Consider the following 23553-nt stretch of genomic DNA (forward strand, 5'->3'; position numbering starts at 1 on the left):
ATCTACCTCCTCCACTTTGTCCCAGCCTCTGCTGAATCAGCCGAGAGGCTGGGAGAGTGGGAGGTCTGGATTTCCCTCCCTGTGCTCATCTTTGTTTTTTCCTGCCCCAAAGTGCCTCAGCCAGGCAGGCTTCACCACCCTGCCAGTGGCCTGCAGCTTTAGAAGGAGCCTGTTGTGTTAAATGTTTCAAATAAAAGTTGAGCAGAAGTGGAAGAAAAAGGGGAAGTACAAGAAAAAAGAATAGGTGAGTTCATGACAAGCAGAGCAAAAGGAGAGCAGCAGGAAAGAGGCCAGAGAAAGACAGGGTGTGTTGGAAGAGTCGATCCATGTTCAGTGGTGCTAACACTGGTCAGAGGTAAACTTGGTAGAGTGTGAAGGAAACGATAAACTGAGCTTTTCTGGCTTGTTAAGTTCACAGAATCAAATTTTCCCACAGGGCCCCATTTCCTTGTGGTTTTCTTCTTGTGTTCTGCCCTACTTGGAGCTTCTCTGCAGCATCTGCAGCTCCATTGATACCCAGCATCAGTGGGCAGCGCAGTGCTGAGTTCAGAAAGGCTCTGCATGTTCCCCTCAATGCAGAGAAGCAGGAAAGAGTGCACCAAACGGCTGCAAGTCCTCTGGAAATAGGAACTGTTCTCCCCCACTTGTTGTACAACCTTTCTGCAAGCACCTTAAGGACCATGATAAGGAAGTCAGCAAAATCGAATGGGGGAAAAAGCAAATAAAAATGGTAACGGGGGATTTTGCAAGCACAGCTTCACTTGTGACGCTATTTGCCCTCGGCAGTTTCATCTGATGTCTCCTTGCAAAATCTCTGTGCCATCTTTCAGTCTGTGAGGATGACTCAGTATCATGTCACTGGAACAAACAGTTGATAATAATAGATATGTGTGCCTCTCTGAGAGAATTAATTTTAAAAGCAAAGGCAGGATGGGATCACGTACATACATAACCAGGCACATGCCACTACAGAAGCTTATCCCAGGCAAAAGAGATCTTCCTAACTGATGATGGAAGTGACAATGTTAATTACATAACGCATACTCAGTGGGGCTCTTCAGCTTTGTTCCTCATCGGTTCTTGAAGAGGTTGAACTTGGTGGGGACAATGGGAGCTGAGGCCTGTCTCTAGGAGGGGATACAGCCAGAAAGCTCTAAGAAGAGAGCTCCAGGAAGCAATAAAGTATATATTATTAGCCCCACAAGTGACCTCATAGTCATTAATTTAGCCACAGATAAGCCCATGTACTAAAGCAAATCAAGTGGGTGTGAAGTCCAGTGGAGGAAGGACAGAGAGTTCCTCAGTAAATTCAAGAATGGTTTGGAAATTATTTAGGCATGTTTCCCTGTCTCTCACCCATATGAGAGGTCTAACACAATATGGAATGACTTGAGGTTTATTCCCCCTTGGTAAGCAGACAGAACTTAGCCTCTTGGCTATATTTCCCCTTGCTAGCACAAGTGGATTGGTTCCTTTCTTATCCTGTCTTTTCATGTACTTTTGGGCAAAACTTAAACTTACAACTCTGATTTCCACAAACTACTTTCAAGGTCAAGTCATGGCTGCTTCCAAGAAAACTTGAGTCATTCCCTGCTTCCTGGCAATAGGTGGTTTCTGCCACCCAGAACTGGCAGGGACAGCTATCTGGAGCAGGACCTTTTGCCTTGTTTTCGTGGAGAGGCTCCACTCTGCTCTGCATGTGGTTGATACCACACAGAGAGGTGGACAGGAGCAGCAAATATGCTACAGTACTCCCCACTACCACTCCTGTGCTGAGGGAGCAAGTATGAGCACAGATGACTCAGACACTGCTTTGCTCTCTGTTCCCCAAGGGAGTGACCCTGGGACTCGGAAGCTGCAGTCCCCATGGCTCACGTCTTCCAGGAGCTTCCTGAAGGCGATCTGGCTTGTAGGAGTTTGAATGGAGGTGTCTCAGCAGTTCCCTTGCTGTGTACAACCAGACTCCTAGGACTGCTGATCAGTGGGGGATATTCACACAGCTCTCTGAGCAACTCAACAGGCTCCATCCCTGCAGACCAGCAGCTCCTGGAAGCCTGATCCTATCTCATTCAAACAGTGGGGCCTTACTGAGCATCACTGTGCATGGCAATGAAGACATTGCAGTGTGGGTCATCAAAGGGCCTTCTGTACTCGCTGGTGCAGAGGGTGTCTGGTCCCTGCTTCCTTTTGCTGCAGTAAATCCTCTCCTTTTTGTCTTCCTCAGAGTTAAATGAATCTTCCTTTTTGTGGGTAGAGGACTGGAATCCCCAGGCATAAAGCAGCGCTTTGAGTTCAGAGCTCTGCTTCAGGAACGGAGCGTATTAGCTGAGAGTCAATCAGAAGCCAGCAAAGCGAAACCTCGTACAACATACAACCCAGTAGGAGGAGATGGCAAGTGAGGGGGTGTCTTTCGGCAAAAATGCAGCAATTTGGCAACAATTGCATGTAACCACCTGCTTCGCAGCATGGAAATGTGAGTCACAGCTAAACTGGATGAGGCTGTCTCTCTGTCACTGTTGATGCAACAAGCAAAACCATTTGGGTCAAGCAGAGGCTAAGCCAGGGCCAGGGCAGGGTGCTGGAGAAAGAAAGGGACAGCAGCTAAAAACAGAGAAGAGAGAGAGTTCTCTATATTCCCTGTTCTAGTGCTGGATGGGAGAGCCTGGTCTGTGCTGCAATGACACTGTACAAGGACAGTACAGCTTTGGGCCCAGCACAACACTCTGGGCCATGACTCCGGGCATCCTCTTCACCAGGCTGCTGGTCCTACGTGACAGAAGGGGACTATGCCCAGCTCAGGCAAGAAGTATGTTTGCTCTCTCCATGGGTTTATTGGATATTTGCTCTGGGTAAAGAACTTGGGGCAGTTGAGATTTATTGTCCTGTTTTGCAAACAGTGTGTTTTGTAAATGTAGGATGTTTTTCACTGCTTGCATTGCTGAGCTGGCTTTAAAAGGTGCCTTGTATGGGGTGCGTTACTACTGCTGGGGTGGACTTTGCACCTCTTGTGCAGGGGCTTTGGAGCTACCAGTGTCACGGCTGTTCACTGCAGCTTCTAGGAGGCAGATGGAGGGCCCTGCCACACACCATCTCCTGCCTCCTTTCAAAAAGAAAAAGCAAAGAGAGGACAGAGAAGGGCAGACAGGGCGTTGTGGCTCGCCGAAGTTGCAGACTGGATGAGGAATGCATTTTGCATCAGAAAGGATCTGGGAGGCTGCCAATCGTACATGGATTATCCCCATTTCTGCAGTGCAGAAAGGACAGGATTTAATATTACCTTTAAACCAGAGCAACCCAAAGCTGTGCCCTGATGTCTCGCAGGAGTTTAGTGCTGGACTCCTCCTGCTTGCCAGCAAAGGCCACGTCTTGCTGGACCATGGCATTTTTGGGTCCAAATATGCGCTTTTCCCACCAACCAAACCAAACGTAACCAAGCCCTCCACGTTGCACCCCTCTTATTTAACTGCGTCTGTTACTGGACACTGGTGACCGTTGTCGTGTTCATAGTCTTGTGCAACCCCGCAGCTGTAAAAAAAAAACCCCACATTAATAAACCTTTTCCCCCTTTTTTTTCTACAAACCATGATCACGACTCTTCACGTGGACCAAAGCCGATAGAGAAGTAAAAAAGAGAGAACTTTACCCCGTCGCGACACGCTCTGTCGCGACAAAGAGGAAGCAGGCCTGGCCCCGCGCAGGCGCGGCGACGGGAGCACCATCGCGCATGCGCTGTGACCGCCGGCCTTCCGCCTTCCGGTGCGGGCCGCGTGAGGGGGCTGCCCCCTCACAGGTCCCCCCCGCCGCGGCCAGCGTTCGCCGCCGGGGCTGAGGGGAGCCGGGCCTGGATCGGGGAGCTCCGGAGCCTCTCCCGCTGCTCTCCGGGCCCGGCGGGGGGGTCCGCGGTGCTGGTGCTGTGAGGGTCGCGCCCCGAGCCGGTGTAGCAGGTATGGAATGAAGGGGTTTATCCTGTTCCCGGCCCTGTTTTCAGCGTCTGTTTAATGTGCTTTGTGGCTGTGGTGTGGTTCATGCGGCGGTGTCAGCTGGTGCTTGAGGGGGACGGGGCTCATAGGTGCGAGTTCAACGCTAGAGAAGTGGGGTTTGCACATCAATACCGCTTTTAGGCTTTAGGTATATTGTTGGCCTATTATTTACCTCTATTGACAAGTTTTGAGGCTTTACGTTTATTATTTTCCTGTTCTTTGTTGATAACAGCTTGAAGGTGGGAAGTAAAGTGAAAGGGGTCACCTCTGCTTCCCAGTCTGCCTGTCCCATGGCATGTCTCACACTGTGAAGAGCTCTGTTGGCATGACTGGTGTTGCAATGGAACAGTTGCTTTCATTTTATGATCTCTTAGTTATCTCAGCACCCAGTTCTGTATCTTGCCTTTAAATAAGCACCTTGTCCATCATTCCTCCTCTGGGAGGTGTCTGGGGTAGAGATTTCAGGTTGTTGAGGGTCTCGCTGCTGTTGTTCAGGCCAGGGTGAAGCATGGACTCCCTGGATCACATGCTGACGGACCCCCTGGAGCTGGGCCCCTGCGGGGATGGAAGCAGGACCCGCATCATGGAGGACTGCATGCTGGGGACCACCAGGGTCAGCCTGCCTGAGGACCTTCTGGAGGATGTGAGTAGCGCTGTGATGCTTTATCTTCACAGAGCCTTGATGAACAGCATGTTTAATTCTCTCTTATGGGGCTTAGAGCAAACTGAGAGGAGGGAAGGGTTTCTGACTGTCCTGGAAAAGAACTCCAGCCTTCCTGTATCTGAAGGGGGCTACAAGGATGCTGGAGAGGGGCTCTTCATTAGGGACTGTAGTGACAGGACAAGGGGTGATGGGTTCAAACTGAAACAGGGGAAGTTCAGGTTAGATCTAATGAAGAAGTTCTTCCCTGTGAGGGTGCTGAGGCACCTCTTTACCACAGAGGAGTGGTGAATGCCCCATCCCTGGCAGTGTTCAAGGCCAGGCTGGACACAGGGGCTTGGAGCAAGCTGCTCTAGTGGAAAGTGCCCCTGCCTGTGGGAGGGGGTTGGAACTGGATGAGTTTTAAGGTCTTTTCCGACCCAAACCAGTCTGGGATTCTGATTCTATGAAAACATCTTTTAATACTATTCTGATACATTCTTTTTCTAGTTAACAATCCCTTTAAAATTGCCTTTAAGAAAGTACTGTTGGTTTCAAGTTTACTGTCTTGTTGCTATTAGTATCATTAATTCCTTATCTTTGCTCTTCATGCCTTGTTGTATTCTGCATTTGGTGAGAGACACTGCCACGACTTCTGTTACTTCACCTCGGAAAGCCTTAAGGGCTAGAGAATTGTCCAGGACATCGACTCATTTCCTTCACTCTTGTTTTTTGCTTTCTTTAGCCTGAGATCTTCTTTGAAGTTGTCAGCTTGTCTACATGGCAGGAGGTGCTGACAGATGCCCAACAAGAGCACCTGAAGAAATTCCTGCCTCACTTCCCAGAAAACAACCGGGAGCACCAGAACAAGCTCATCACCGCGTTGTTCAGCGGCGAAAACTTCCGCTTCGGGAACCCACTGCACATCGCCCAGAAGCTTTTCCGTGGTCAGTGAGTGTAACAAACACTGGGTGCTGTCAGGGTTCGTTCCTCAGCTGGCGGCGAGGAACTCGAGTGCTTTTTACCTCTTCCAGATGGACACTTCAATCCCGAAGTGGTGAAGTACCGGCAGCTCTGTTTCAAGTCCCAGTACAAGCGGTACCTGAGCTCTCAGCAGCAGTACTTCTACCGACTGCTCAAGCAGATCCTTGCTTCCCGCAATGTGAGTGTCATCGCTGCTTGAACTGAAGTTTAAACTGAAAGAGGGGAGTTTGGAATTAGACGTTAAGAAGTTCTTTACTATGAGGGTGAGATGAGCTCTTAGGCAGAAGCTCTTCCCTGTGAGGGTGCTGAGGCGCTGGCACAGGGTGCCCAGAGAAGCTGTGGCTGCCCCATCCCTGACAGTGTTCAAGGCCAGGTTGGACACAGGGGCTTGGAGCAACCTGCTGTAGTGGAAGATGTCCCTGCCCATGGCAGGGGTTGGAACTTCATGAGCTTTAAGGTCCCTTCCAGCCGAAACCAGGCTGAGCTTCTGTGCTTTCTTGTGTTTGGCAACAGATATGTTGTCTTCACAACAAAGTGTCCTGGTATTTGTGCATTCACAATTCTCAGATGTGTTTTCTTTCTGCGTTTTTTTTTGTGGCCCTTAGGAGCATACCAGAATTTCTTGTTTTGTTTTTTGCAGATTTCAGGTTTTGAAACTCTCATAGCTCTTGCTTGTGTATAGCATCTTTTTTTCCATTCCCACTTTGTCCCATTTCCTGCATTTGCCCCTTTACACCTTGTTGTCCTATTAACAAGTTATTCTGCCTTCATTTTCTACTGTTTCTGTCATTCTGAAACAAGTGAGGTTGCCCAGTATGTACTTACATGAATTTCCCAGCTTCATTGTGCACTGGTATGGAATAGATACAAACCCCTGATTCTGATGCTTGTAAATCCATGATCAAATCTTCCTTTGTGAATACTGTTCTCTGCTAACTGCTGCATAAAGTGTCTGCATTGTAAATACTTGCCCACATAATTTCATTATGCTTAGACATTGAATCATACAGGGTGTGTGGATGGAGAGGAAAGTCTGTCTTTCCAAAATGCCCCACAGTGATATGGGAAAAAGAATGTGGAAATGCGTACGAAGTTCATAGAATCACAGAATGTTTTGGGTTGGAAGGAACTTTACAGCTCATCCAGTTCTGGCAGGGACACCTTCCATTAGAGCAGGTTGCTCCAAGCCCCGTCCAGTTTGGCCTTGAACACTGCCAGGGATGGAGCAGCCACAGCTTCTCTGTGTAAAGTTATTTCCTCTGTAGCCATAAGGGGTGTAAAGTGTTTACTTCAAAAGAGGCAGTGTTCCATGTCTGTGTTATGTATTTGACATGGAAGCTGCATAAGTGGATCTCGGAGCTATGATTAGCTTCTTCTCAACAGTCCAGGTACAATTACAGGGAGTTATTGCCATGTGTGCAGAGGAAGGTGTGGGAATTTCACCTTGCTTTTTCCTCCTTTTAATATTGGTCTAAAATGCTGGTCTTAAAATCAAAGGTGTGGCAGATGCTGACACTGCTTGAGGGCTACCTCTTCGTAAAGAGCTGAGGTATTTACCACATGTTAGACTTGCTGAAAGCATGAGTTGAGCTTATCTGTTGTGGATTACAACACTATAGGTGAGACAACTAACATGACATGTATCTCATCTTCCAGTACTTGCTGGAATTAGCCAGGAAAGGAGGCCCTGAGATGACCATGAGGAGGAAGCACTTCTCACCCACCTATGACTCGGAAGAACGGGACAGGCGGACACATCGGCGCTACCTGAAGATTCTGAGGGAAGTGAAAGAGGAGTGTGGAGATACCACCTTGTCTTCTGATGAAGAAGGTAATGCCTGGATTGAGCTAAAGACTAGAGGTGCGAATGGAGAAAGACAGATTTTGATGTGGGGAGAGTGTCTTTGATAGAAGGATAGAAACTGGACTTCAGTTTTATTGACTGTGATAATACGATTAATGTAGATCCGTGTTAGGAATTGCAGAGATACATTTATTTCTCTGGTTTAGATCTAAGCGCCTGGCCTCCAAGTTCTCCATCACGTTGTCCAAGTCCACCAGTTCCTCTGAGAGTGATCCCCACATTATCAACCTTGGACATGAAAACAGCAGGTGAGAACCAAACTAGGCGTTGATACAGATTTTAGGGGTGAGAATGACTTTGAGAGCCTGCAAGAATCAGTCTGAAAATTGATGGTTTGATGGGAAGTGCTATAGTGCTCCATTCTTGCAGTCGTCAAAGGAGATGGCTCTTCTTCCAGTTAATCTTGTTGGCTCTTCCTGTTTAATCTTTTTCTCCTTGGAAGGCTACAGTTTGTGTCACGCTACTGATTTCTCTATGTTGCCTTTAATGTTTGAGGCATTAGCATAGTCCAGTTAGAAGTATCTTGGTGTATGTGTTACTGTAATCAAGTCTGCAAACCCTTCATGTGTGGCACTGCTGGTTCTTGCTTCTGTTCACTTCCATACTTGCATCAGCAATGAAATCTGATGAACCAAGGAAGAAAGGATTGAAATAAACTGTTGGATTAAAAGAAATTTGAGTAAGGAAAATTTTGTCATTGAAATTTAAGGATTGGTTGAAGTGGGAATGGACAGAAAATGGCATTCTGAGAAGTGTCTCATTGTGCAAATAACCTGAATAGCATGTTTTTTCCTTGCAGACAAGATAGAAATTGGGGAGAATGATGTGAAGATGATGCTGAAGAAGCACCATGAGAAACGAAAACGGCACCCTGTAAGATGTTACAGAGTTGGGGGGGGAGTGGGACTGCATTTTACCTCTTAGTCTTCTGTCTGTTAGCCATACAGCCCAGGGTACTTGTGGGTGGCAAAATGACTGCTACTTCTTTGGGGTGCAGAGAAGCATCCTTCAGCCCTTTATTGTAACACGTATGTAGATGCACTTCAGAACTTGGGTTATCTTCTGTACCCTTGTTGCTAGCTTCACACACTTTGTCCTTTCCCCTTTTTTCATTTCTGTCCCGTTGTCCTGTGCAGGACCACCCTGATCTAGTTACAACAGACGTGACTCTTGAGGACATCATGACCCGAGTGAATGCTGGCAGGAAAGGTTCCTTAGCAGGTCAGTGCCTTGGGCAGCAGAATTGTGTACTGCAGGGTATCCTGTGTGTAGGAAGAGCTCAGGAGGGATCTAGTCTTGATGGGTTGCTGTATCCTTTTGCTCTTCACATAGCTGCTGACCATCCTGTGGTTGGGAGTTGTTCCATTTCAGTAGCTCACAGCTAACTCCAGTTTCCACTGAAGGTGCATTCAGCTAATTGATGACATGTCATTTGTATCTCTGCTCTCAGCAGCTCTTTTGCCTTTCTAATTTCATATAAAAACTAAAGGTTTTCTATTAAATCAGAGTGCATTGAAGGGAATTGCAAAGATTCATGGAAATGACTGGGAAGATGGAATAAATGATGTGTGAATGAGTGCTCCCTACGCGCTACCTACGTTTCTGAATGTATGTTTAAATATATAGTTTATGACTCTCATTGAAATATGCTAAGAAGCTTTTTAATTATCCTTCTTACCTTTTCTATCTAAAGCTTTATTTGACCTTGCAACCCTCAAGAAAAAGGTGAAGGAAAAGGATGATAAGAAGAAAAAAAAGCTGAAGATTATTAAATCCGAGGTGGAAGATTTGGCTGATTCTCTTAGCAACACAGATGGGATCCCATCAATGTCTCAGGATCCTTCCCCCATCCCCTTGTCGTCTGTCAAAGAGGAGTAAGTGCTTCAGAGGGCCCTGAGAGCCTGAGGGTGGAGACAGCAGCAGATCACAGAATCACAGAACACAGAATCACAGAACATTAGGAATTGGAAGGGACCTCAAAAGATCATCTAGTCCAACCCGCCTGCCGGAGCAGGAACACCTAGATGAGGTTACATGTTGGAGTTCAGTTTTCTGTGGGACTTCTGTAGGGTTTGATTTTGTGTAGCTTGTGAAATGCGTAGCTTTTATTGATGTATGTGAAGGTGAATATTTACTTAGGGAGCTTACTCTGCTTGTGCTCTCTTTCATTTGCAGACCTCTTGAAGAGATGAAGCCGTGCCTTGGAATAAATGAAATCTCTTCCAACTTCTTTTCCCTTCTTTTGGAGATACTGTATCTGGAAGGACCTGCTACTCTTTCTGTTGTAAGGAACCACCCACTTATCTAGGAACCTTTGCAGGGGATAGAGGGGGTTTATGGCTGTATAATGGTGATTCTTATCCAGAGTTGTCTCACATGAAGATGTAGGTTACCTGCTAAAGAGATGAAACCCTTTGGGAGTGCACTCCACATCCTGTTGTTAACATAAATTTAGTCAGTTTAATCTGTAAGTCTTTCCATACCTGTTCTTTAGATCATGGTTCGATACATTCTGTATATGAAGGGCAGAGATGGCAGGGAAGTTTCTTCCCCTTTGTGGTGTCTGTTGCCTGAAATACCTTGTGATGGTTACTTGAAAATGTCAGGTGATTATTTTCATACTTAAAAATCTCTTTGTCCCCTGGCTGTGTTCAGCTCTTTTCTATTCAAACAGCCATAAAGTGTGAGGTCTTTAATAGAGTATTTCTTTTTCTCTTCAGCTTGAAGATAAAGTTCTAGATTGGCAATCTTCTCCTGCCAGCGCACTAAATAACTGGTTCTCCTTTGCCCCTAACTGGTCTGAACTGGTGTTACCTGCCTTGCAGTACTTGACAGGTGACAGCAGAGGTGAGAATGGCTGTTAAAAATACTCATGATGCTTGTACCTCAGTTCTAATCAGGGCTGGTTTATATTATAGAATGATAGAATGGTTTGGGTTGGAAAGGACCTTAAGCTCATCCAGTTCTAACCCTCTGCCATGAGCAGAGACACCTCACTCTAGACCAGGTTGCTCCAAGTCCTATCCAGCCTGTCCTTGAACACTGCCAGGGATGAGGCATTTACCACTTCTTTGGGCAGTCTGTGCCAGCTCAAATCAACGTTTAATTCATCACAATAATAAACCATTGTACTGTTGACAGTGTTTCTGTGATAGGCTTCATGGCTGACATTTCTTGCTTGTGGTAGGCCTGTTTTGTGTATGGATAGTAGATAAGACCCAGTTTGATTCCTGAGTATGCAAAAGCTTGTGAAAGCGCCTCTGGACAGTTTATCCTGCTCAGATCACACACTTCAGGTGGAAGCTTTGAAGCAGGAAGAAATTAGCTTCTTCCCAGTGCAAAGACGTGGTTGTCTTTGGAGATGATAAAACATAAACTAGATGATGCCTTGATCAACCCCCTGGAAACATGTAGTTGGCTTTGACCTGGGGCTCAAGCTGTAGACGTTCCTTTCAAACTAAATTACTCTGTGGTTCTCACTTGCTTAGTGGGAATATTTGATGTTCTCTGTAATACTGGTGAATACTCTAAACCCTGAGTTCTCTTCCCATGAGCCTAGGAATAGTTACCATACAGTAACAGTTCCTGGTGTCTCACAGCATAAACAGGATCTCAGTGAAAGACTCATTATCCTGTTCTGTCCTTTTCTTGTGCTTGCACTGTTACTGTGAGATGTTTACCTCCCCTTTGGGCAAGTATAAATGTAGAGATGCCCTTCACTTGAAGTGCTTTATCTGTCATTATGAGTCTAACTCAACAGCTTACACTGCCACAGTAGGATCTGGGGGTTGGATGACTGTATGATGTCTCTGACACAGGCACTTTTCATTGTAGATGTTCCTTCCAGCTTCTCCCCTTACGTTGAATTCAAGGAGAAAACTCAGCAGTGGAAATTGCTTAGTGAGTATTTTATGTTCTTCTGTGATTTGTACTCTAGTAAAGGTTTGTTGTTTTCTCCAGGACTTTACTTTTCAGACAGATCTGTTAATTCGTTGGTTGGACCTTTTCCTTTAGCTGAGCGTGGATGTGTTTTGGATTTGATGTTAGTATGAGCAGCAGACAGAGGAGTAGTGAGCAAAGGCACTGGACTGTATTTCTTTATGTCGCTGACCTAACAGTAACACCCTTCAAATCTGAACCCCTTCATGTTTTACTTCTGTAGAGCATCCCTTCTGGTTGTTCTGAGTAATTATTAATTCTTACAAATGAATTAAGCTTCTCTGTGGAGCAAACTGATACTGTTCTCATTCTTAGAAGCTAAAGAGCAAATTGATAATCAACGTGCCCAGGCTCGTACTGACTGAATTACAGATGGCTTGTGGTTATGTTTGTTCATTTAGCTACTAGCAGAGTTTTCCATTCTTAACTGTAACAATTCTGGCAATCAGATTTATAGGTTTCAAGTGGCAGAGATTTGGAGTCAGGAAGCAATTCCTCTGGTCCCTGTCACAGTTTTTGGTGGAGGTTATGTAGAAATGTATTTCTGCTCCTGGACTCAGTGACTGGAGTTATTTGGAGAGAAGAAACCATCTGCAAGTATTAGGTGGCTGTGACTCAAACAGTGTCTTGCCCACTGTGCAGGGAGTTGAAACAGGGCCCCTTGTACCAACACGGGAGAATAACAGGGTTTTAGCGCTTTGGTACACCCTGGATGTCTTCAGGTATTGAAATTGGAGCATCTGTGGTATGGGAGATGCCTTGTGACTGGTAGAGAAATAGAGAGGGGAAAGCAGTAAGAGGCGGCTTGGGAAGTACAAGCACCTGGCTTTATAACAAATAAAGGACTTATGTTTCCTATTTTCCCTGATTTTTTTTGGACTAGGTACATGCCAAGATCATGAGAAGGAGTTGGCAGCACTGTTTCAGCTCTGGTTGGAGACCAAAGACCAGACTTTTTTCAAAGTGAGTCAGAAACATTATTGCCTTCCCCAGCACAAAACCTGACAGGGTTATAGCCAACACTGACATTTCTCTGCTTTCTGATAGGAAAATGAAGACAGCTCAGATGCCACCATGCCAGTTCCCAGAGTGTAAGTAACTAATACTGCTTGGCAGCTTCTGCAGTGTGTGCTACAGCTGTGAAGTTTGGTCCTTGCTCCTCTGGATCTGAAGGGCTGGTTGCTTAAAGTGACTTCACGTCGTGGGGCAGGAGGGAACTTGCTAGTGTGATGTTATAAATGCAGTAACTTCACGGTCAACTGGTTTTCTTCAGGTTTGCATATATTATCAGAGCAAGTCTGTAATCTAACTTATGTCCTGGCTTACCTTCAGGTAGCACATAGAGCATATTTTAAGATCTCTTCTTTATATTATCATTCATGCTTTCAGAAATTGGTCAGAAGGATTTGCAGAAAGCATGAGGTGACTCATCCTTTGGGATGTTCTTTGGGACTGTTGTTGCTCAGAACTGATGGTAACCTTTGTTTCAGAAGGACTGACTACGTAGTCCGCCCTAGCACTGGAGAGGAGAAACGTGTGTTTCAGGAGCAGGTAAGAAGAAAATCCTCTTGATTTTAAATGTACATGTGAAACAACTGGCCACTGAAGAGAATTGATATGGGATGGCAGTTTTATACTCTACACAAACTTCAAAACCATCTGTATTTCCAGTGGTACGGGGCAAAATTCATTTAAATGGGTAGTACCAACCTTTCTGTCTCCTATTCTATCCCCCAGCATATGAGGATGACTTGTCTCTAGAATTGTTGAGCACTTAGGAGTGCAAGGAGAAGACAAGTGGCCATAAGTGCACCCAAGCACTTAGTTATCTTCTATATCTTAGAAGGTGCAAGTTGGAAAAACCTTGGAAATCTCTTCTACCACATTACAGGAGGAAGAAAGGCTTCTTGTTGCTGGGGGAAGGGTGTTTGCTGGGCAGAAGGTGTATCTCTGGCACCCCCCCAGTCTGTGCAGCTGTTTAACAATGAACCACATGTATTGCACCTGCACACTTTGGTTAGGTGGTGCTTTATCTTGTTGAAGTAGTCTGTGATCCACAGTAAGTTTATGCAGTAGTGTCTGAGCCTTTAACTTTTAGAAAAGCTTTCTTTCTATTATTTCTAGAAGCTTTTTTTATTATCATTCTAGAGAATGGTAATAACTGAAATAGAAATGTGGCAGAAATCTTAAGACTTTGCTTTTTATGTTTCCTGCTAAATCCAGTCCTCTTGTTCCCAAACACAGGAGCGTTACCGTTACAGCCAGCCCCACAAAGCTTTCACTTTCCGTATGCATGGCTTTGAGTCAGTTGTTGGTCCTGTGAAGGGGGTGTTTGACAAGGAAACCTCCTTAAACAAAGCCCGAGAGCATTCCCTGCTGCGCTCTGACAGACCAGCGTATGTCACCATCTTGTCCCTTGGTAAGGTGATGGCCAGGAAAAGGTATTTCAAAATGAAAGAGGCTCCTTGACTCCCCAAATAATGAGTTTAGGAGTCTGCATTATGAAGGCAAACAGTGGACAGAATGGGGTGATATAAGTGAAGAAGAAATAAATTAGATGGAATAGGTGATGAAGTTCTTCCATGTGAGGGTGGTGAAGCACTGGAACAGGTTGACCAAAGAAGTGGTGAATGCTCCATACATCGCTGGCAGTGCTCAAGGCCAGGTTTTGCAGAGCCTTGGGTGGTGTGGTCTAGTGTGAGGTGTCCCTGCCCATGGCAGGGGGTTGGAACTGAATGATCATAAGGTCCTTTCCAACCCAAACCATTCTATGATTCTGTGAAGTGCTGGCAAAAGGAATAACTAGAAAAGAAAGCATCTGTGTGCTGCTGTTGATCTGGGAGAAAATGGGAAGTGGAGAAGAGAGTCTCCACTCCAAGACTTGGTTAACTGGAAAACAAGTAGTGGTTTCAGTTCCCTGAAGTCATTCTGGGGTTCAGTTCCCAAGTTCACCACTCCTAGCACAAAGCTGGCACAGTGGGTGTACTTTAAAAAGGTCCTTTATAGTCTCTGCTCGTACCTCTGAGGTATCATGGGGGCTAGATGTTAGTGAGCAAGAGGGCACTGTGAGAGCAGGGATACGAAAGCAATACCCAAATATATCTGCTGAAGTACCTGAATGCAGCTGCAAGTTTTAAGCTCTGACTTTGTGTTTTAGTGCGTGATGCTGCTGCTCGCCTTCCTAATGGAGAAGGAACTCGTGCTGAAATCTGTGAGCTGCTTAAAGATTCCCAGTTCTTAGCTCCTGATGTCACAAGTGCTCAAGTAAGTTGGTTTTTGTGTCTGGCCTCAGGCAGATTCTCCTTTAAATACACTGCACAGACCCAGGCAGTGTTCAGTAGCTAAGGCTTGATGATTTTTGTTCTGCTTTGGTTAGGAAAAGGGAGCTATGTACTACTCTGTGCTGCTGCAAATCTGCAGCAAACTCAGGATGATAAAAAAACAGCTAGAAAAGCCATAGAATTAGCACTGTGCCATCAGAAACAGTTCAGAAACAGTTGATTTTCAGAGCTTTTAGCTTCAGTGGAAGCTCCATTTAACCCAAGGTGGCAAACAGCACCCTGTGCTGCTGCTCTCAGTCAGTTCTTCCTCAGATGAGAACTGCTAGCAGCTTACTGAGGTTTTACTTTGCTGTTTATGACTTTTGGCTAGCCCAAGCAGAGACATAATTCTGTGAATCCTGCACTTTCAGGTTAATACTGTTGTTAGTGGTGCTCTGGATCGATTACACTACGAGAAAGATCCCTGTGTGAAATACGACATTGGACGCAAGTTGTGGATCTACCTGCACCGGGACAGGAGTGAGGAAGAGTTTGGTAAGTCCAGTCTTCAAGAGCAGTGTGTCAGTTTGAAGTATTTCTATGTAAAATGATCCTCTGTACAATGTATGTGTATTCACAACTTCTTGTGTGTCTTATTTTCAGCCTTTTTCAGCTAATTTGACTTGATATTTTTACTCTGCACTGTTGCATGACTCTGTGTGTTCAGTTTCTTGTCTGAAGACGAACTAACGCTTATGAACTGATCTCTCTTAAATCAGTTTGCTCATGTCCAGGAGCTCTAACCATTCATTTGGATTTGCAGAACGGATCCACCAGGCTCAAGCTGCTGCAGCAAAGGCCAAGAAAGCTCTTCAGCAGAAGCCAAAACCTCCAGCTAAAATGGTAAATCAGGTTTGCACAGATGCTTTTGGGATTGGGAAGGAGATATGGGCTTCATTTAATCCTTAAATTCTGCATCCGTAGTGGCTGGTGAAAATCACACATTTGAGTTACTGATTCATTATGGGTATGAATGTCAGTGTTGGTCTAGCACCAGTGCACAAAGTGAAGAGGGAAAGAGGGAACTTTGCTTCTCCAGCTCCCACTGTTATCCTCACTGATGTCAACAGAAAGGTCAATGGAATTCATTTGTGCTCCTTATCTTAGGGGTGGCCTTTCAGATCTCATTTTGAGGTTAATCTGTAGCAGAGTGTGTGAAACACGTTTTCTGCTCCCCCCTTGCTGTGCTGAAGCTGTCAGGGTTTGGATGTCTTTTTGTTGATTTTGATATCAAATATCAGTAAAGTAATTACTGTTGGCAAATTAACCGAGGTGGAAATGTGCACTTTAGGAATGTTTGTCACAGCTGAGATGCACTTTTCTCTGAGAACAGGAGCAGCCAAACGCACCAGCCCACTTGTTAAGGGTGGTAGACGTGTGAGGTCAGGATATAGCACTGGGGCATCAATCACAACCATACAGAGCTCAACTTAAAGTGCTCAGCTCACTCAGACCCAGTTTTTGTGAGGACCTTCGCTCTTGACATGGTTTCTTTGCAGAAGTCCAGCAGCAAGGAGGGCTCAGTGAAAGCAGTCCCCAGCAGCACATCAGAGCCCAGCCAGCTGAGCCTGAGTGACTCCAGCATGCCACCAACTCCTGTGACTCCCGTGACACCAACTGCACCAGCATTACCAGCAACACCTATTTCACCCCCTCCAGTGTCTGTGGTTAGCAAGAGCGTATCTAGTGCTGCATCAGAGCCAGCAAAACCCAGCCAAAGGTATTTCTGCTGTCTCATACATCACTTGTGAATGCTGCTGCTCTTTTCTCAGTCATTTCTACTTCTTTGCTCACCTGCTGGCTTATCTTTCCCATAGTGTTCTTCTGGTATCATCTCCTACCATGCCGCAGCTCGGGACATTGCTTTCCACAGCCCAGAGTTCACAGCCTGGGCCACAGGCACCTCCCACCCGGGTGGTCAGTCACACCACGTCCTCAGGACTGCCACAGGTCCGGGTGGTCACTGCCCAGTCCAGCCTCCCAGCTGTGTCTCAGCAAGCCCCAGTGGTAACCCAGCAGCAGCAGCCTCCATCAGTGCCTCAAATCCGTGTTCCAGCTACAGCCACGCAAACCAAAGTGCTCCCTCAGGTGAGTCTGGCTGCATGGAAGTGGTGAGTAGCTCTGACTCCTAAACTTGACTGCTTCTAGTGTTTTGGTGTGGTGTTTTTCACTTGGAGTGAGCAGTGCAGGAAAAAGTCCATAGAACTTGCAAGCTAAAGCACAATATAAAGAATAATTAGACTGTTAGTATTGTGTTAGTGCACTCACAGGCTACCTGTGTGTCTTGCTGTAGGCAGTGATGACTCTCCCAGTGAAAACTCAAACGAGCTCAGTGCAGGTGCAAAGACCAGGAAGCTCCGTGACAGGACAGACAGGCATCACTGTGACAGGACTGTCTGCAGCGCCCAGTCCTGCTGTGAAGCCAGTAACCAGCTCTCCAGGCAGTTCTGCTACAAGCACGTCCTCCACCACTGTCATCCAGAATGTGGCTGGCCAGAACATCATCAAGCAGGTGAGAGGGAGAGACAAGGAGTCTGGCTCTGCAACCCAGTTGTTTCCTGTTTGCTGTGACAGATGCGATAGCAGATGTGAAAAGATAAAGCTATCGTGAGCCACAATGCTGTATGAAGTGATTTACCATGCAGATTTAGGTAGCTGTTGGTCTGGTGTATTAGAGCCTGTACAGTATAGAGTACAGATGTGTCCTGATTTTGGCTGGGATATTGTTAATATTCCTCCTAATAGCTAGTGGTTTGGCTTTAGTCTGAGGGTAAAGTTGGTAACGTGTTATCAGTGTGTTAGTGCAGGTTCTTCAATGAACCATCTTCACATGTTGATCTGGCCTTCATCTTGTTTGGAAAAGAAATCAGCTCCACGGTATTCCAGGTTGTATATGGTTTTGGGAATGCCATCTGATAGTCAACCAAAACTGTTTTCAGTAGCATACCTGAGTGCTGGCATCATTTTGCTTCAATTCTGATGGGAGCAGACACCACCCTATAGGGAAATTCTGCTTGGACTGCATCCTGCTTTGATACAGCCATTGCTCTGGTCTCTTCCAGGTGGCTATCACAGGGCAGCTTGGTATGAAGACCCAGCCTGGAAGTGGCATCCCCCTCACAGCGACCAACTTTCGGATCCAGGGGAAGGATGTGTTGCGCCTGCCCCCGTCCTCCATCACCACAGATGCCAAGGGTCAGACTGTGCTGCGGATCACTCCGGACATGATGGCCACGCTGGCCAAATCTCAAGTCACTACTGTCAAACTGACTCAGGACCTTTTCACGGCAGCTGCAGGAAGCAGCACCAGTGGGAAAGGCATCTCTGCAACCTTGCACGTGACATCCAATCCTGTCCAGACTGCTGATTCTCCAGCCAAGACGAGCACGGCCACTTCTGCTTCTTCCAGCCCAGCTGGAAGCACAGTGGTTAAAGTGACTCCTGACTTAAAGACTGCAGAGCCAACAAGCTCTGCTTTCCGACTGATGCCTGCGCTGGGCATGACTGTGGCAGATCAGAAAAGCAAAGCCATCACTACAGTGGCATCCACTGAAGCCAAGCCAGCTGCTACCATAAGAATCGTGCAGGGGCTGGGGGTGATGCCCCAAAAAGCTGGGCAGACTATTACTGTAGCTACTCACACTAAGCAAGCACCCTCCTCCTCAGCAGTGAGCGTGCCTGGCACAGTCCATACCTCAGCTGTCTCCTTACCAACCATGAGTGCCACAGTGTCCAAAGCAGTTGCTGTGGCCTCAGGAGCTGCTGGGACTCCCATAACCATAGGCACAGGAGCCACTGCTGTGCGGCAGGTACCCGTCAGCACTACAGTAGTATCTACATCGCAGGCAGTAAGTAATGCTAACCTTTTTCTGGAGGTGGGTGAGAAAGGGCAATGCTGAAATATGGTGGTTTGGGTCTCAAAACCATCCACAAGGTACTGTGAAAGCTGGGTCTGTAGCTAGTTTTGTGGTGCTGGAATTACAGCTCAATGCTGAATGACCAGGAAACAGCTATGTCTTCTCTCTGAAATAAACTTTGCTTATCCGTACCTTGTGCAGCTCAGCCTTGCACCTCTGGAATCATTTCCCTTGGAATGGTGCCAGAACTAGAAGTGCTTGTTACTTGTATTAACTTCTTTTTACCAATTTTCCCATTTAATGCTATTTTAATGCCCAGAGCAGAAGGCACCATAAATTGTATCATGAAAGCTGCATTACGACAGCTTCCTAAGGGTAAAAGTCATGGATACAGTGATCCTTCCCAGAGAAACACAGTGTGCCAAGATGCTGCAGGTTTTCAGGGCTGTGAAGATGGAGGTGAATTGCAATGAGCCTGAAATGGAGCACAGATCCCCTCAGCAAAGCTGCTGTTGGTTTCTACTCCCAGGGCTCCTAAAAAGCAAGCTGAGCAGTAATTGCATGTTGTCAAGGAGTTTCTCTGCTAAACATCCCATGGCTCCTCATGTGTTCTTCAACTTCTCTAGGGGAAGCTACCAGCACGAATAACAGTGCCTCTGTCAGTGATCAGCCAGCCAGTGAAAGGCAAGAGCGTGGTGACTGCCCCCATCATCAAGGGCAACCTCGGGGCCAAGTGAGTACTTTGCATCTGGTAGTTTGGCTTTCGAAATAGGCCAGGGAAGGTCTGTGTTCCGCAGGTTCCTGGGGAATAGAAGGTGGAATGTTAATAGGTCCATTGGCTGCAAGAACTGAAGGAATACGGTGTCTGGCTATGAGAACAATCTTAGTTTAGGTGCCCTGAGATATACACTAGCAAATACACTGAAGAAAAATTGATCTTTGCCTTGAAACCAGCTATTAGATTAGTTCTGTGTGTTGGAGCAAGAATTAACCTGGTGACATACTTAAAAACACATGTAAACTGAAGCCATCTCTGCTAAAGAAACCAGGGATGTGTGAACTGCCTCCGTGAAAACCCCTCTGGCATTCAGATATTGAAGTATTTTCCTTTATTCTTCCATAAATCATAAAATCATAGAATAGTTAGGGTTGGAAAGGACCTTAAGATCATCCAGTTCCAACCCCCCTGCCATGGGCAGGGCCACCTCACACTAAACCATGCCACCCAAGGCCTCATCCAACCTGGCCTTGAACACCGCCAAGGATGGAGCACTCACAACCTCCCTGGGCAACCCATTCCAGTGCCTCACCACCCTCACAGTAAAGAATTTCTTCCTTATATCCAATCTAAACTTCCCCTGTTTAAGTTTTAACCCATTACCCCTTGTCCTGTCACTACAGTCCCTGATGAAGAGTCCATGCCCAGCTTCCTTGTAGGCCCCCTTCAGATACTGGAAGGCTGCTATGAGGTCTCCATGCAGCCTTCTCTTCTCCAGGCTGAACAGCCCCAACTTTCTCAGCCTATCTTCGTATGGAAAGTCCTCTGATCATCCTCGTGGCCTCCTCTGGACTTGTTCCAACAGTTCCATGTCCTTTTTATGCTGAGGACACGAAAACTGTACACAATACTCCAGTGAGGTCATGTTTCCCTTAGCTAATATTTGAAGGCAGAATTCTTCATGCTTGGCTATTTCTGTGTTCCTTCAGAAGCGCTGTGGTCAAATCAGAGTAACCCAGTGATGTGCATAGTGCAGAACTGGGGTATAAATCATGTGATAAAGCAATTAAAATAGCAATAAACTTGTCACTTGCTTATTGGCCAGTTTTGTGGGGAAAACGCTACTTAAAATCATTAATAAATCAAAGAAGTAACTTTCGTCTCCTAGCAAGTGAAGAACAACTTGTGAATATGAAAGATCTACCCTGCTGTGCTGTTCACTAACCACTCCAAATTCTCCTTCCTTAGCATCAGTGGCTTAGGAAGAAATATCATTCTGACTACGATGCCAGCAGGGACAAAACTGATCGCTGGGAACAAGCCTGTGAGTTTCCTGACTGCACAGCAGCTCCAGCAGCTTCAGCAGCAAGGCCAGGCCACGCAGGTAATGGCAGCTGAACTAAGGATTATTATTTGCTTTATTAGGATTTAGCATTTCCATGAGGATTTAACACTTTGACACGTGGCGTTCCATAAAAAGTACAGGTAGACAGCATTAGTGTCTGCATTAAGCGTGTGCAGTGCATCATCTCCTTTACCTTCCCTCCATCCACATATGAGTTTTGAAGTACTGATAGTATAATGAAAGTAAACCCAGAACTCCTGTCAGGATATGTTCCCAACTGCTTGGAGGATTGCCTGTAGACATACTTTGGCTTCTGTGGATCACCATTTCTGGAAGAAACCACATCACTGCCTCGGTATCCATCTTAGTGTGTAGAAACTGAAGTGTTCTGTAATTCCAAAGAATTAATCCTTGTTGATTGCTGCTAGAAACAAGTCTGATAAGTGAACTATCCAATGGATCCAAGCCCTTCTTTAGAAAACCTGTAAAAGCAGCTGACATGTAGGTTTTTATTCCAACTAGTTTTTAGGTCTCCAACTCTAACCCTGAAATCTCTTCCTACCATCCCACATGAACAGTGGATGGAGTGATGTCCCTGTGACATACTCTGTTCTAGATGCATTTTGGTGTTTGGTCTTGTTCATTGAAGTGAACGTCTGCTGGCAGCAGAAGCAGATGATGTGCTTCAGAGCGTGACGCGAGTGCAGTGTCACTAGGTTGTTCTTGACATGAGTTGGGTTTTTCCCTTTCCATTTCAAACAGGTGCGAATTCAAACAGTTCCAGCCTCCCACCTCCAGCAGGGAACAGTGTCTGGCTCCACTAAAGCAGTTTCCACTGTGGTTGTGACAACAGCTCCATCTCCAAAACAGACCCAAGACCAGCTATGAACACTGGTTAGAAAACGGATCGCTGTCCAAGAGCTTCCCTGAGACCACTGTCACTCTCCATCCCACCACCCAAGACACCTTAACCACAGCCATGGCGAGGGATGGGACTGGATTCTGTCACGTTGCTTGTCTGGAGTCAGCATTGTGATGTCTAGGTTGCAATTCCACAGCAAGAGATGCTGTACCTACAGAACAAAATGTTTCAGTTTGGATACATAAAGCCAAGTTCGGTGGCGTTGATTGTTTAAGGAACATCTTCCTTTCCTTTGGTCTCTTCCCATTCAAGGGCCTTTTTGTGAATAGCATTTCTGTGCATTCTGGGTTGTAGACAAAGCACATGAGCTTGGGCCTTCCTTAACCAGGGAAATGTGTTTGCAGAAGGGGTTCATCAGTGGCTTTTCAGATTCCTGAAGAAGATGCTCCTTTTGCTGGAGACAATATAGGTGACTTAGGCTGGTGGCTCAGGCACCAGTTTGTACCATAGCCTGGAAGTAGACCCCCAATGCATTCAGTGTCCTATTTATAGACTTTTAAAGTAGCTCTCCCCAATCCCTGAGTTCATACTCCTTTTAAACAATCCTACTTCCATGTCAAAGGCAGGATGAGAGTCAAGATGGTTTATTGCTGTAATAGAGCGAGTAACCATGGGGAAGAGTAAGGAGTGGAGGAGATAGAGGAAGTCATGGGATGAGCAATCCTGGCAACAAATGCAGTGGAAATCTTCACCAGAAGGATCCTCCTTGTCTTCAACAAATAAACCCTTTTTCAGTCAAAAAAGACTGCAGCTGGTTATAAAAGGATGGCATATGCTTTCAGCTATACCCAGAGTGTAGTATCTTGGACTCGGCAGGAATATTTTAACCCAGGATCCTGGCCTTTAGTTTTGTTTTTACCTTTACAGTTTTATCTTTATGTAAATTTGTCTGAATTTTGCACATCCCAGAGATGAATCTGTGTCTGTTCTGACGTGTCCTTGAAGCTTCCTTGGAGTGAGATCAGAAGATGAGTTGGACCAGGAGAAGAATAAAAGTGCAGAAAGCCTCACAGATCTCTCTGCCACCTTCTTTTGGTTTTGTACAGCTTGGTTTTGTGTACAATGATTGCCTGGCTTGCCAAGGGCTAATAGATTGTCCATCTTCTCTGTAAGATGGTTTTTAACCTGATTTCTCTTGTAGTCTTTTTTTCTTTACCTGTGTGGTTTGCTCTGAATTATGTGTGATTGAGTATAATCTATTGAAAGAACCCAGTCTTGGAGTTCAGCACTTTTCCAGTGCTGGGCTGGGGCTGTGTCCTGCACAGTATCTAACCTACTTCAGGGGTAGGTTGGAGGAAAGGGGGTGTTTCAGTAACAAAAGATGGAATAAGCAGAGCACATCAGTACACCATTTGAAAGCAAGCACTTGAATTACGGTTCAAACACCTCAGGAACAGCATTTGGAGTGATAAAGGTTTTCTGAGCTTATCTGTCAGACTTTGTACCTTTTTTGTACATTTGACTATCAATTGAGGAGGCAGCAGAAGGGCTGTGGTTTGGGAGGGAAGGGGGAATGCTCTTAAGCCCTTTTAGTTGTGAAGTTAAAATAAGAAATCAAAGAGATAACAAGTGACTTCCTGATCTCTGAAAGAGCCCCTCTGAATTCAAAACATAATGAAAGTAATCCAGTGTTCATAACTAATAAAGCTCAAGTTCTTCAGTGTCCAAACCTACCATCAAGTGCTGAAGGATGGCTAGAGTGTGAAGCCCCTTAAATGTGAATTTGTCACTGGACACAGGAAGCTTTGACAGTATTAAGGTTAGAACAAGAAACCTGTATTTAATGCTGTGAGTTTAGTGCATCTCAGATTGTTGCTGCTGCTTGGAAGACTCCTGCAGTTCAGGACTCTTGCTAAGACTGGTTGTAAACCTCTGAGCAACCTTTGCTGGGTCACTTTGGCCTGTTCTCTTTGCTTTTGAAGGCTGTGATCCTTGGGGAAAGAGCATCAGTCACTGCAGGGGCTTATTCCAAATGGCTCCATGC

General features: G+C 45.9%; 1 protein-coding gene across 2 annotated transcripts; it reads left to right on the forward strand.

Annotated features, from left to right (window-relative positions):
• The first annotated feature begins 3765 nt into the window (after positions 1-3765).
• NFRKB (nuclear factor related to kappaB binding protein) lies at positions 3766-22698 on the forward strand. 2 transcript variants are annotated; one of them, XM_080631596.1, is made up of 26 exons: positions 3766-3944; positions 4476-4623; positions 5366-5567; positions 5655-5782; positions 7261-7435; positions 7615-7716; positions 8268-8341; positions 8605-8689; positions 9162-9342; positions 9644-9752; positions 10189-10315; positions 11303-11368; positions 12291-12370; positions 12455-12498; positions 12898-12958; positions 13652-13826; positions 14565-14671; positions 15099-15222; positions 15491-15570; positions 16227-16447; positions 16545-16815; positions 17021-17239; positions 17790-18575; positions 19211-19317; positions 20551-20686; positions 21410-22698. In XM_080631596.1, the coding sequence occupies exons 2-26, from the start codon at positions 4489-4491 to the stop codon at positions 21533-21535; spliced, it is 3921 nt and encodes a 1306-aa protein (XP_080487722.1). In that variant the 5' UTR covers positions 3766-3944; positions 4476-4488; the 3' UTR covers positions 21536-22698. The 2 variants fall into 2 exon arrangements, with proteins under 2 accessions (XP_080487722.1, XP_080487723.1); XM_080631597.1 differs by having other exon boundaries at positions 12901-12958.
• The last annotated feature ends 855 nt before the right edge of the window (positions 22699-23553 follow it).

This window comes from Psittacula echo (assembly GCF_963264785.1).
Source record: "Psittacula echo genome assembly, chromosome: 18".
NCBI classification, from domain to species: Eukaryota; Metazoa; Chordata; class Aves; order Psittaciformes; family Psittacidae; genus Psittacula; species Psittacula echo.

What these genes read in the sequence shown, in the direction of transcription:
- NFRKB (XM_080631596.1), top strand. Translation starts at nt 4,489, where the DNA reads ATGGACTCCCTGGATCACATGCTGACGGACCCCCTGGAGCTGGGCCCC. An exon ending in CGCCCAGAAGCTTTTCCGTG is followed by an intron (nt 5,568 to 5,654) that starts GTCAGTGAGTGT and finishes TACCTCTTCCAG; the next exon opens with ATGGACACTTCAATCCCGAA. An exon ending in GACCTGCTACTCTTTCTGTT is followed by an intron (nt 9,753 to 10,188) that starts GTAAGGAACCAC and finishes TTTTCTCTTCAG; the next exon opens with CTTGAAGATAAAGTTCTAGA.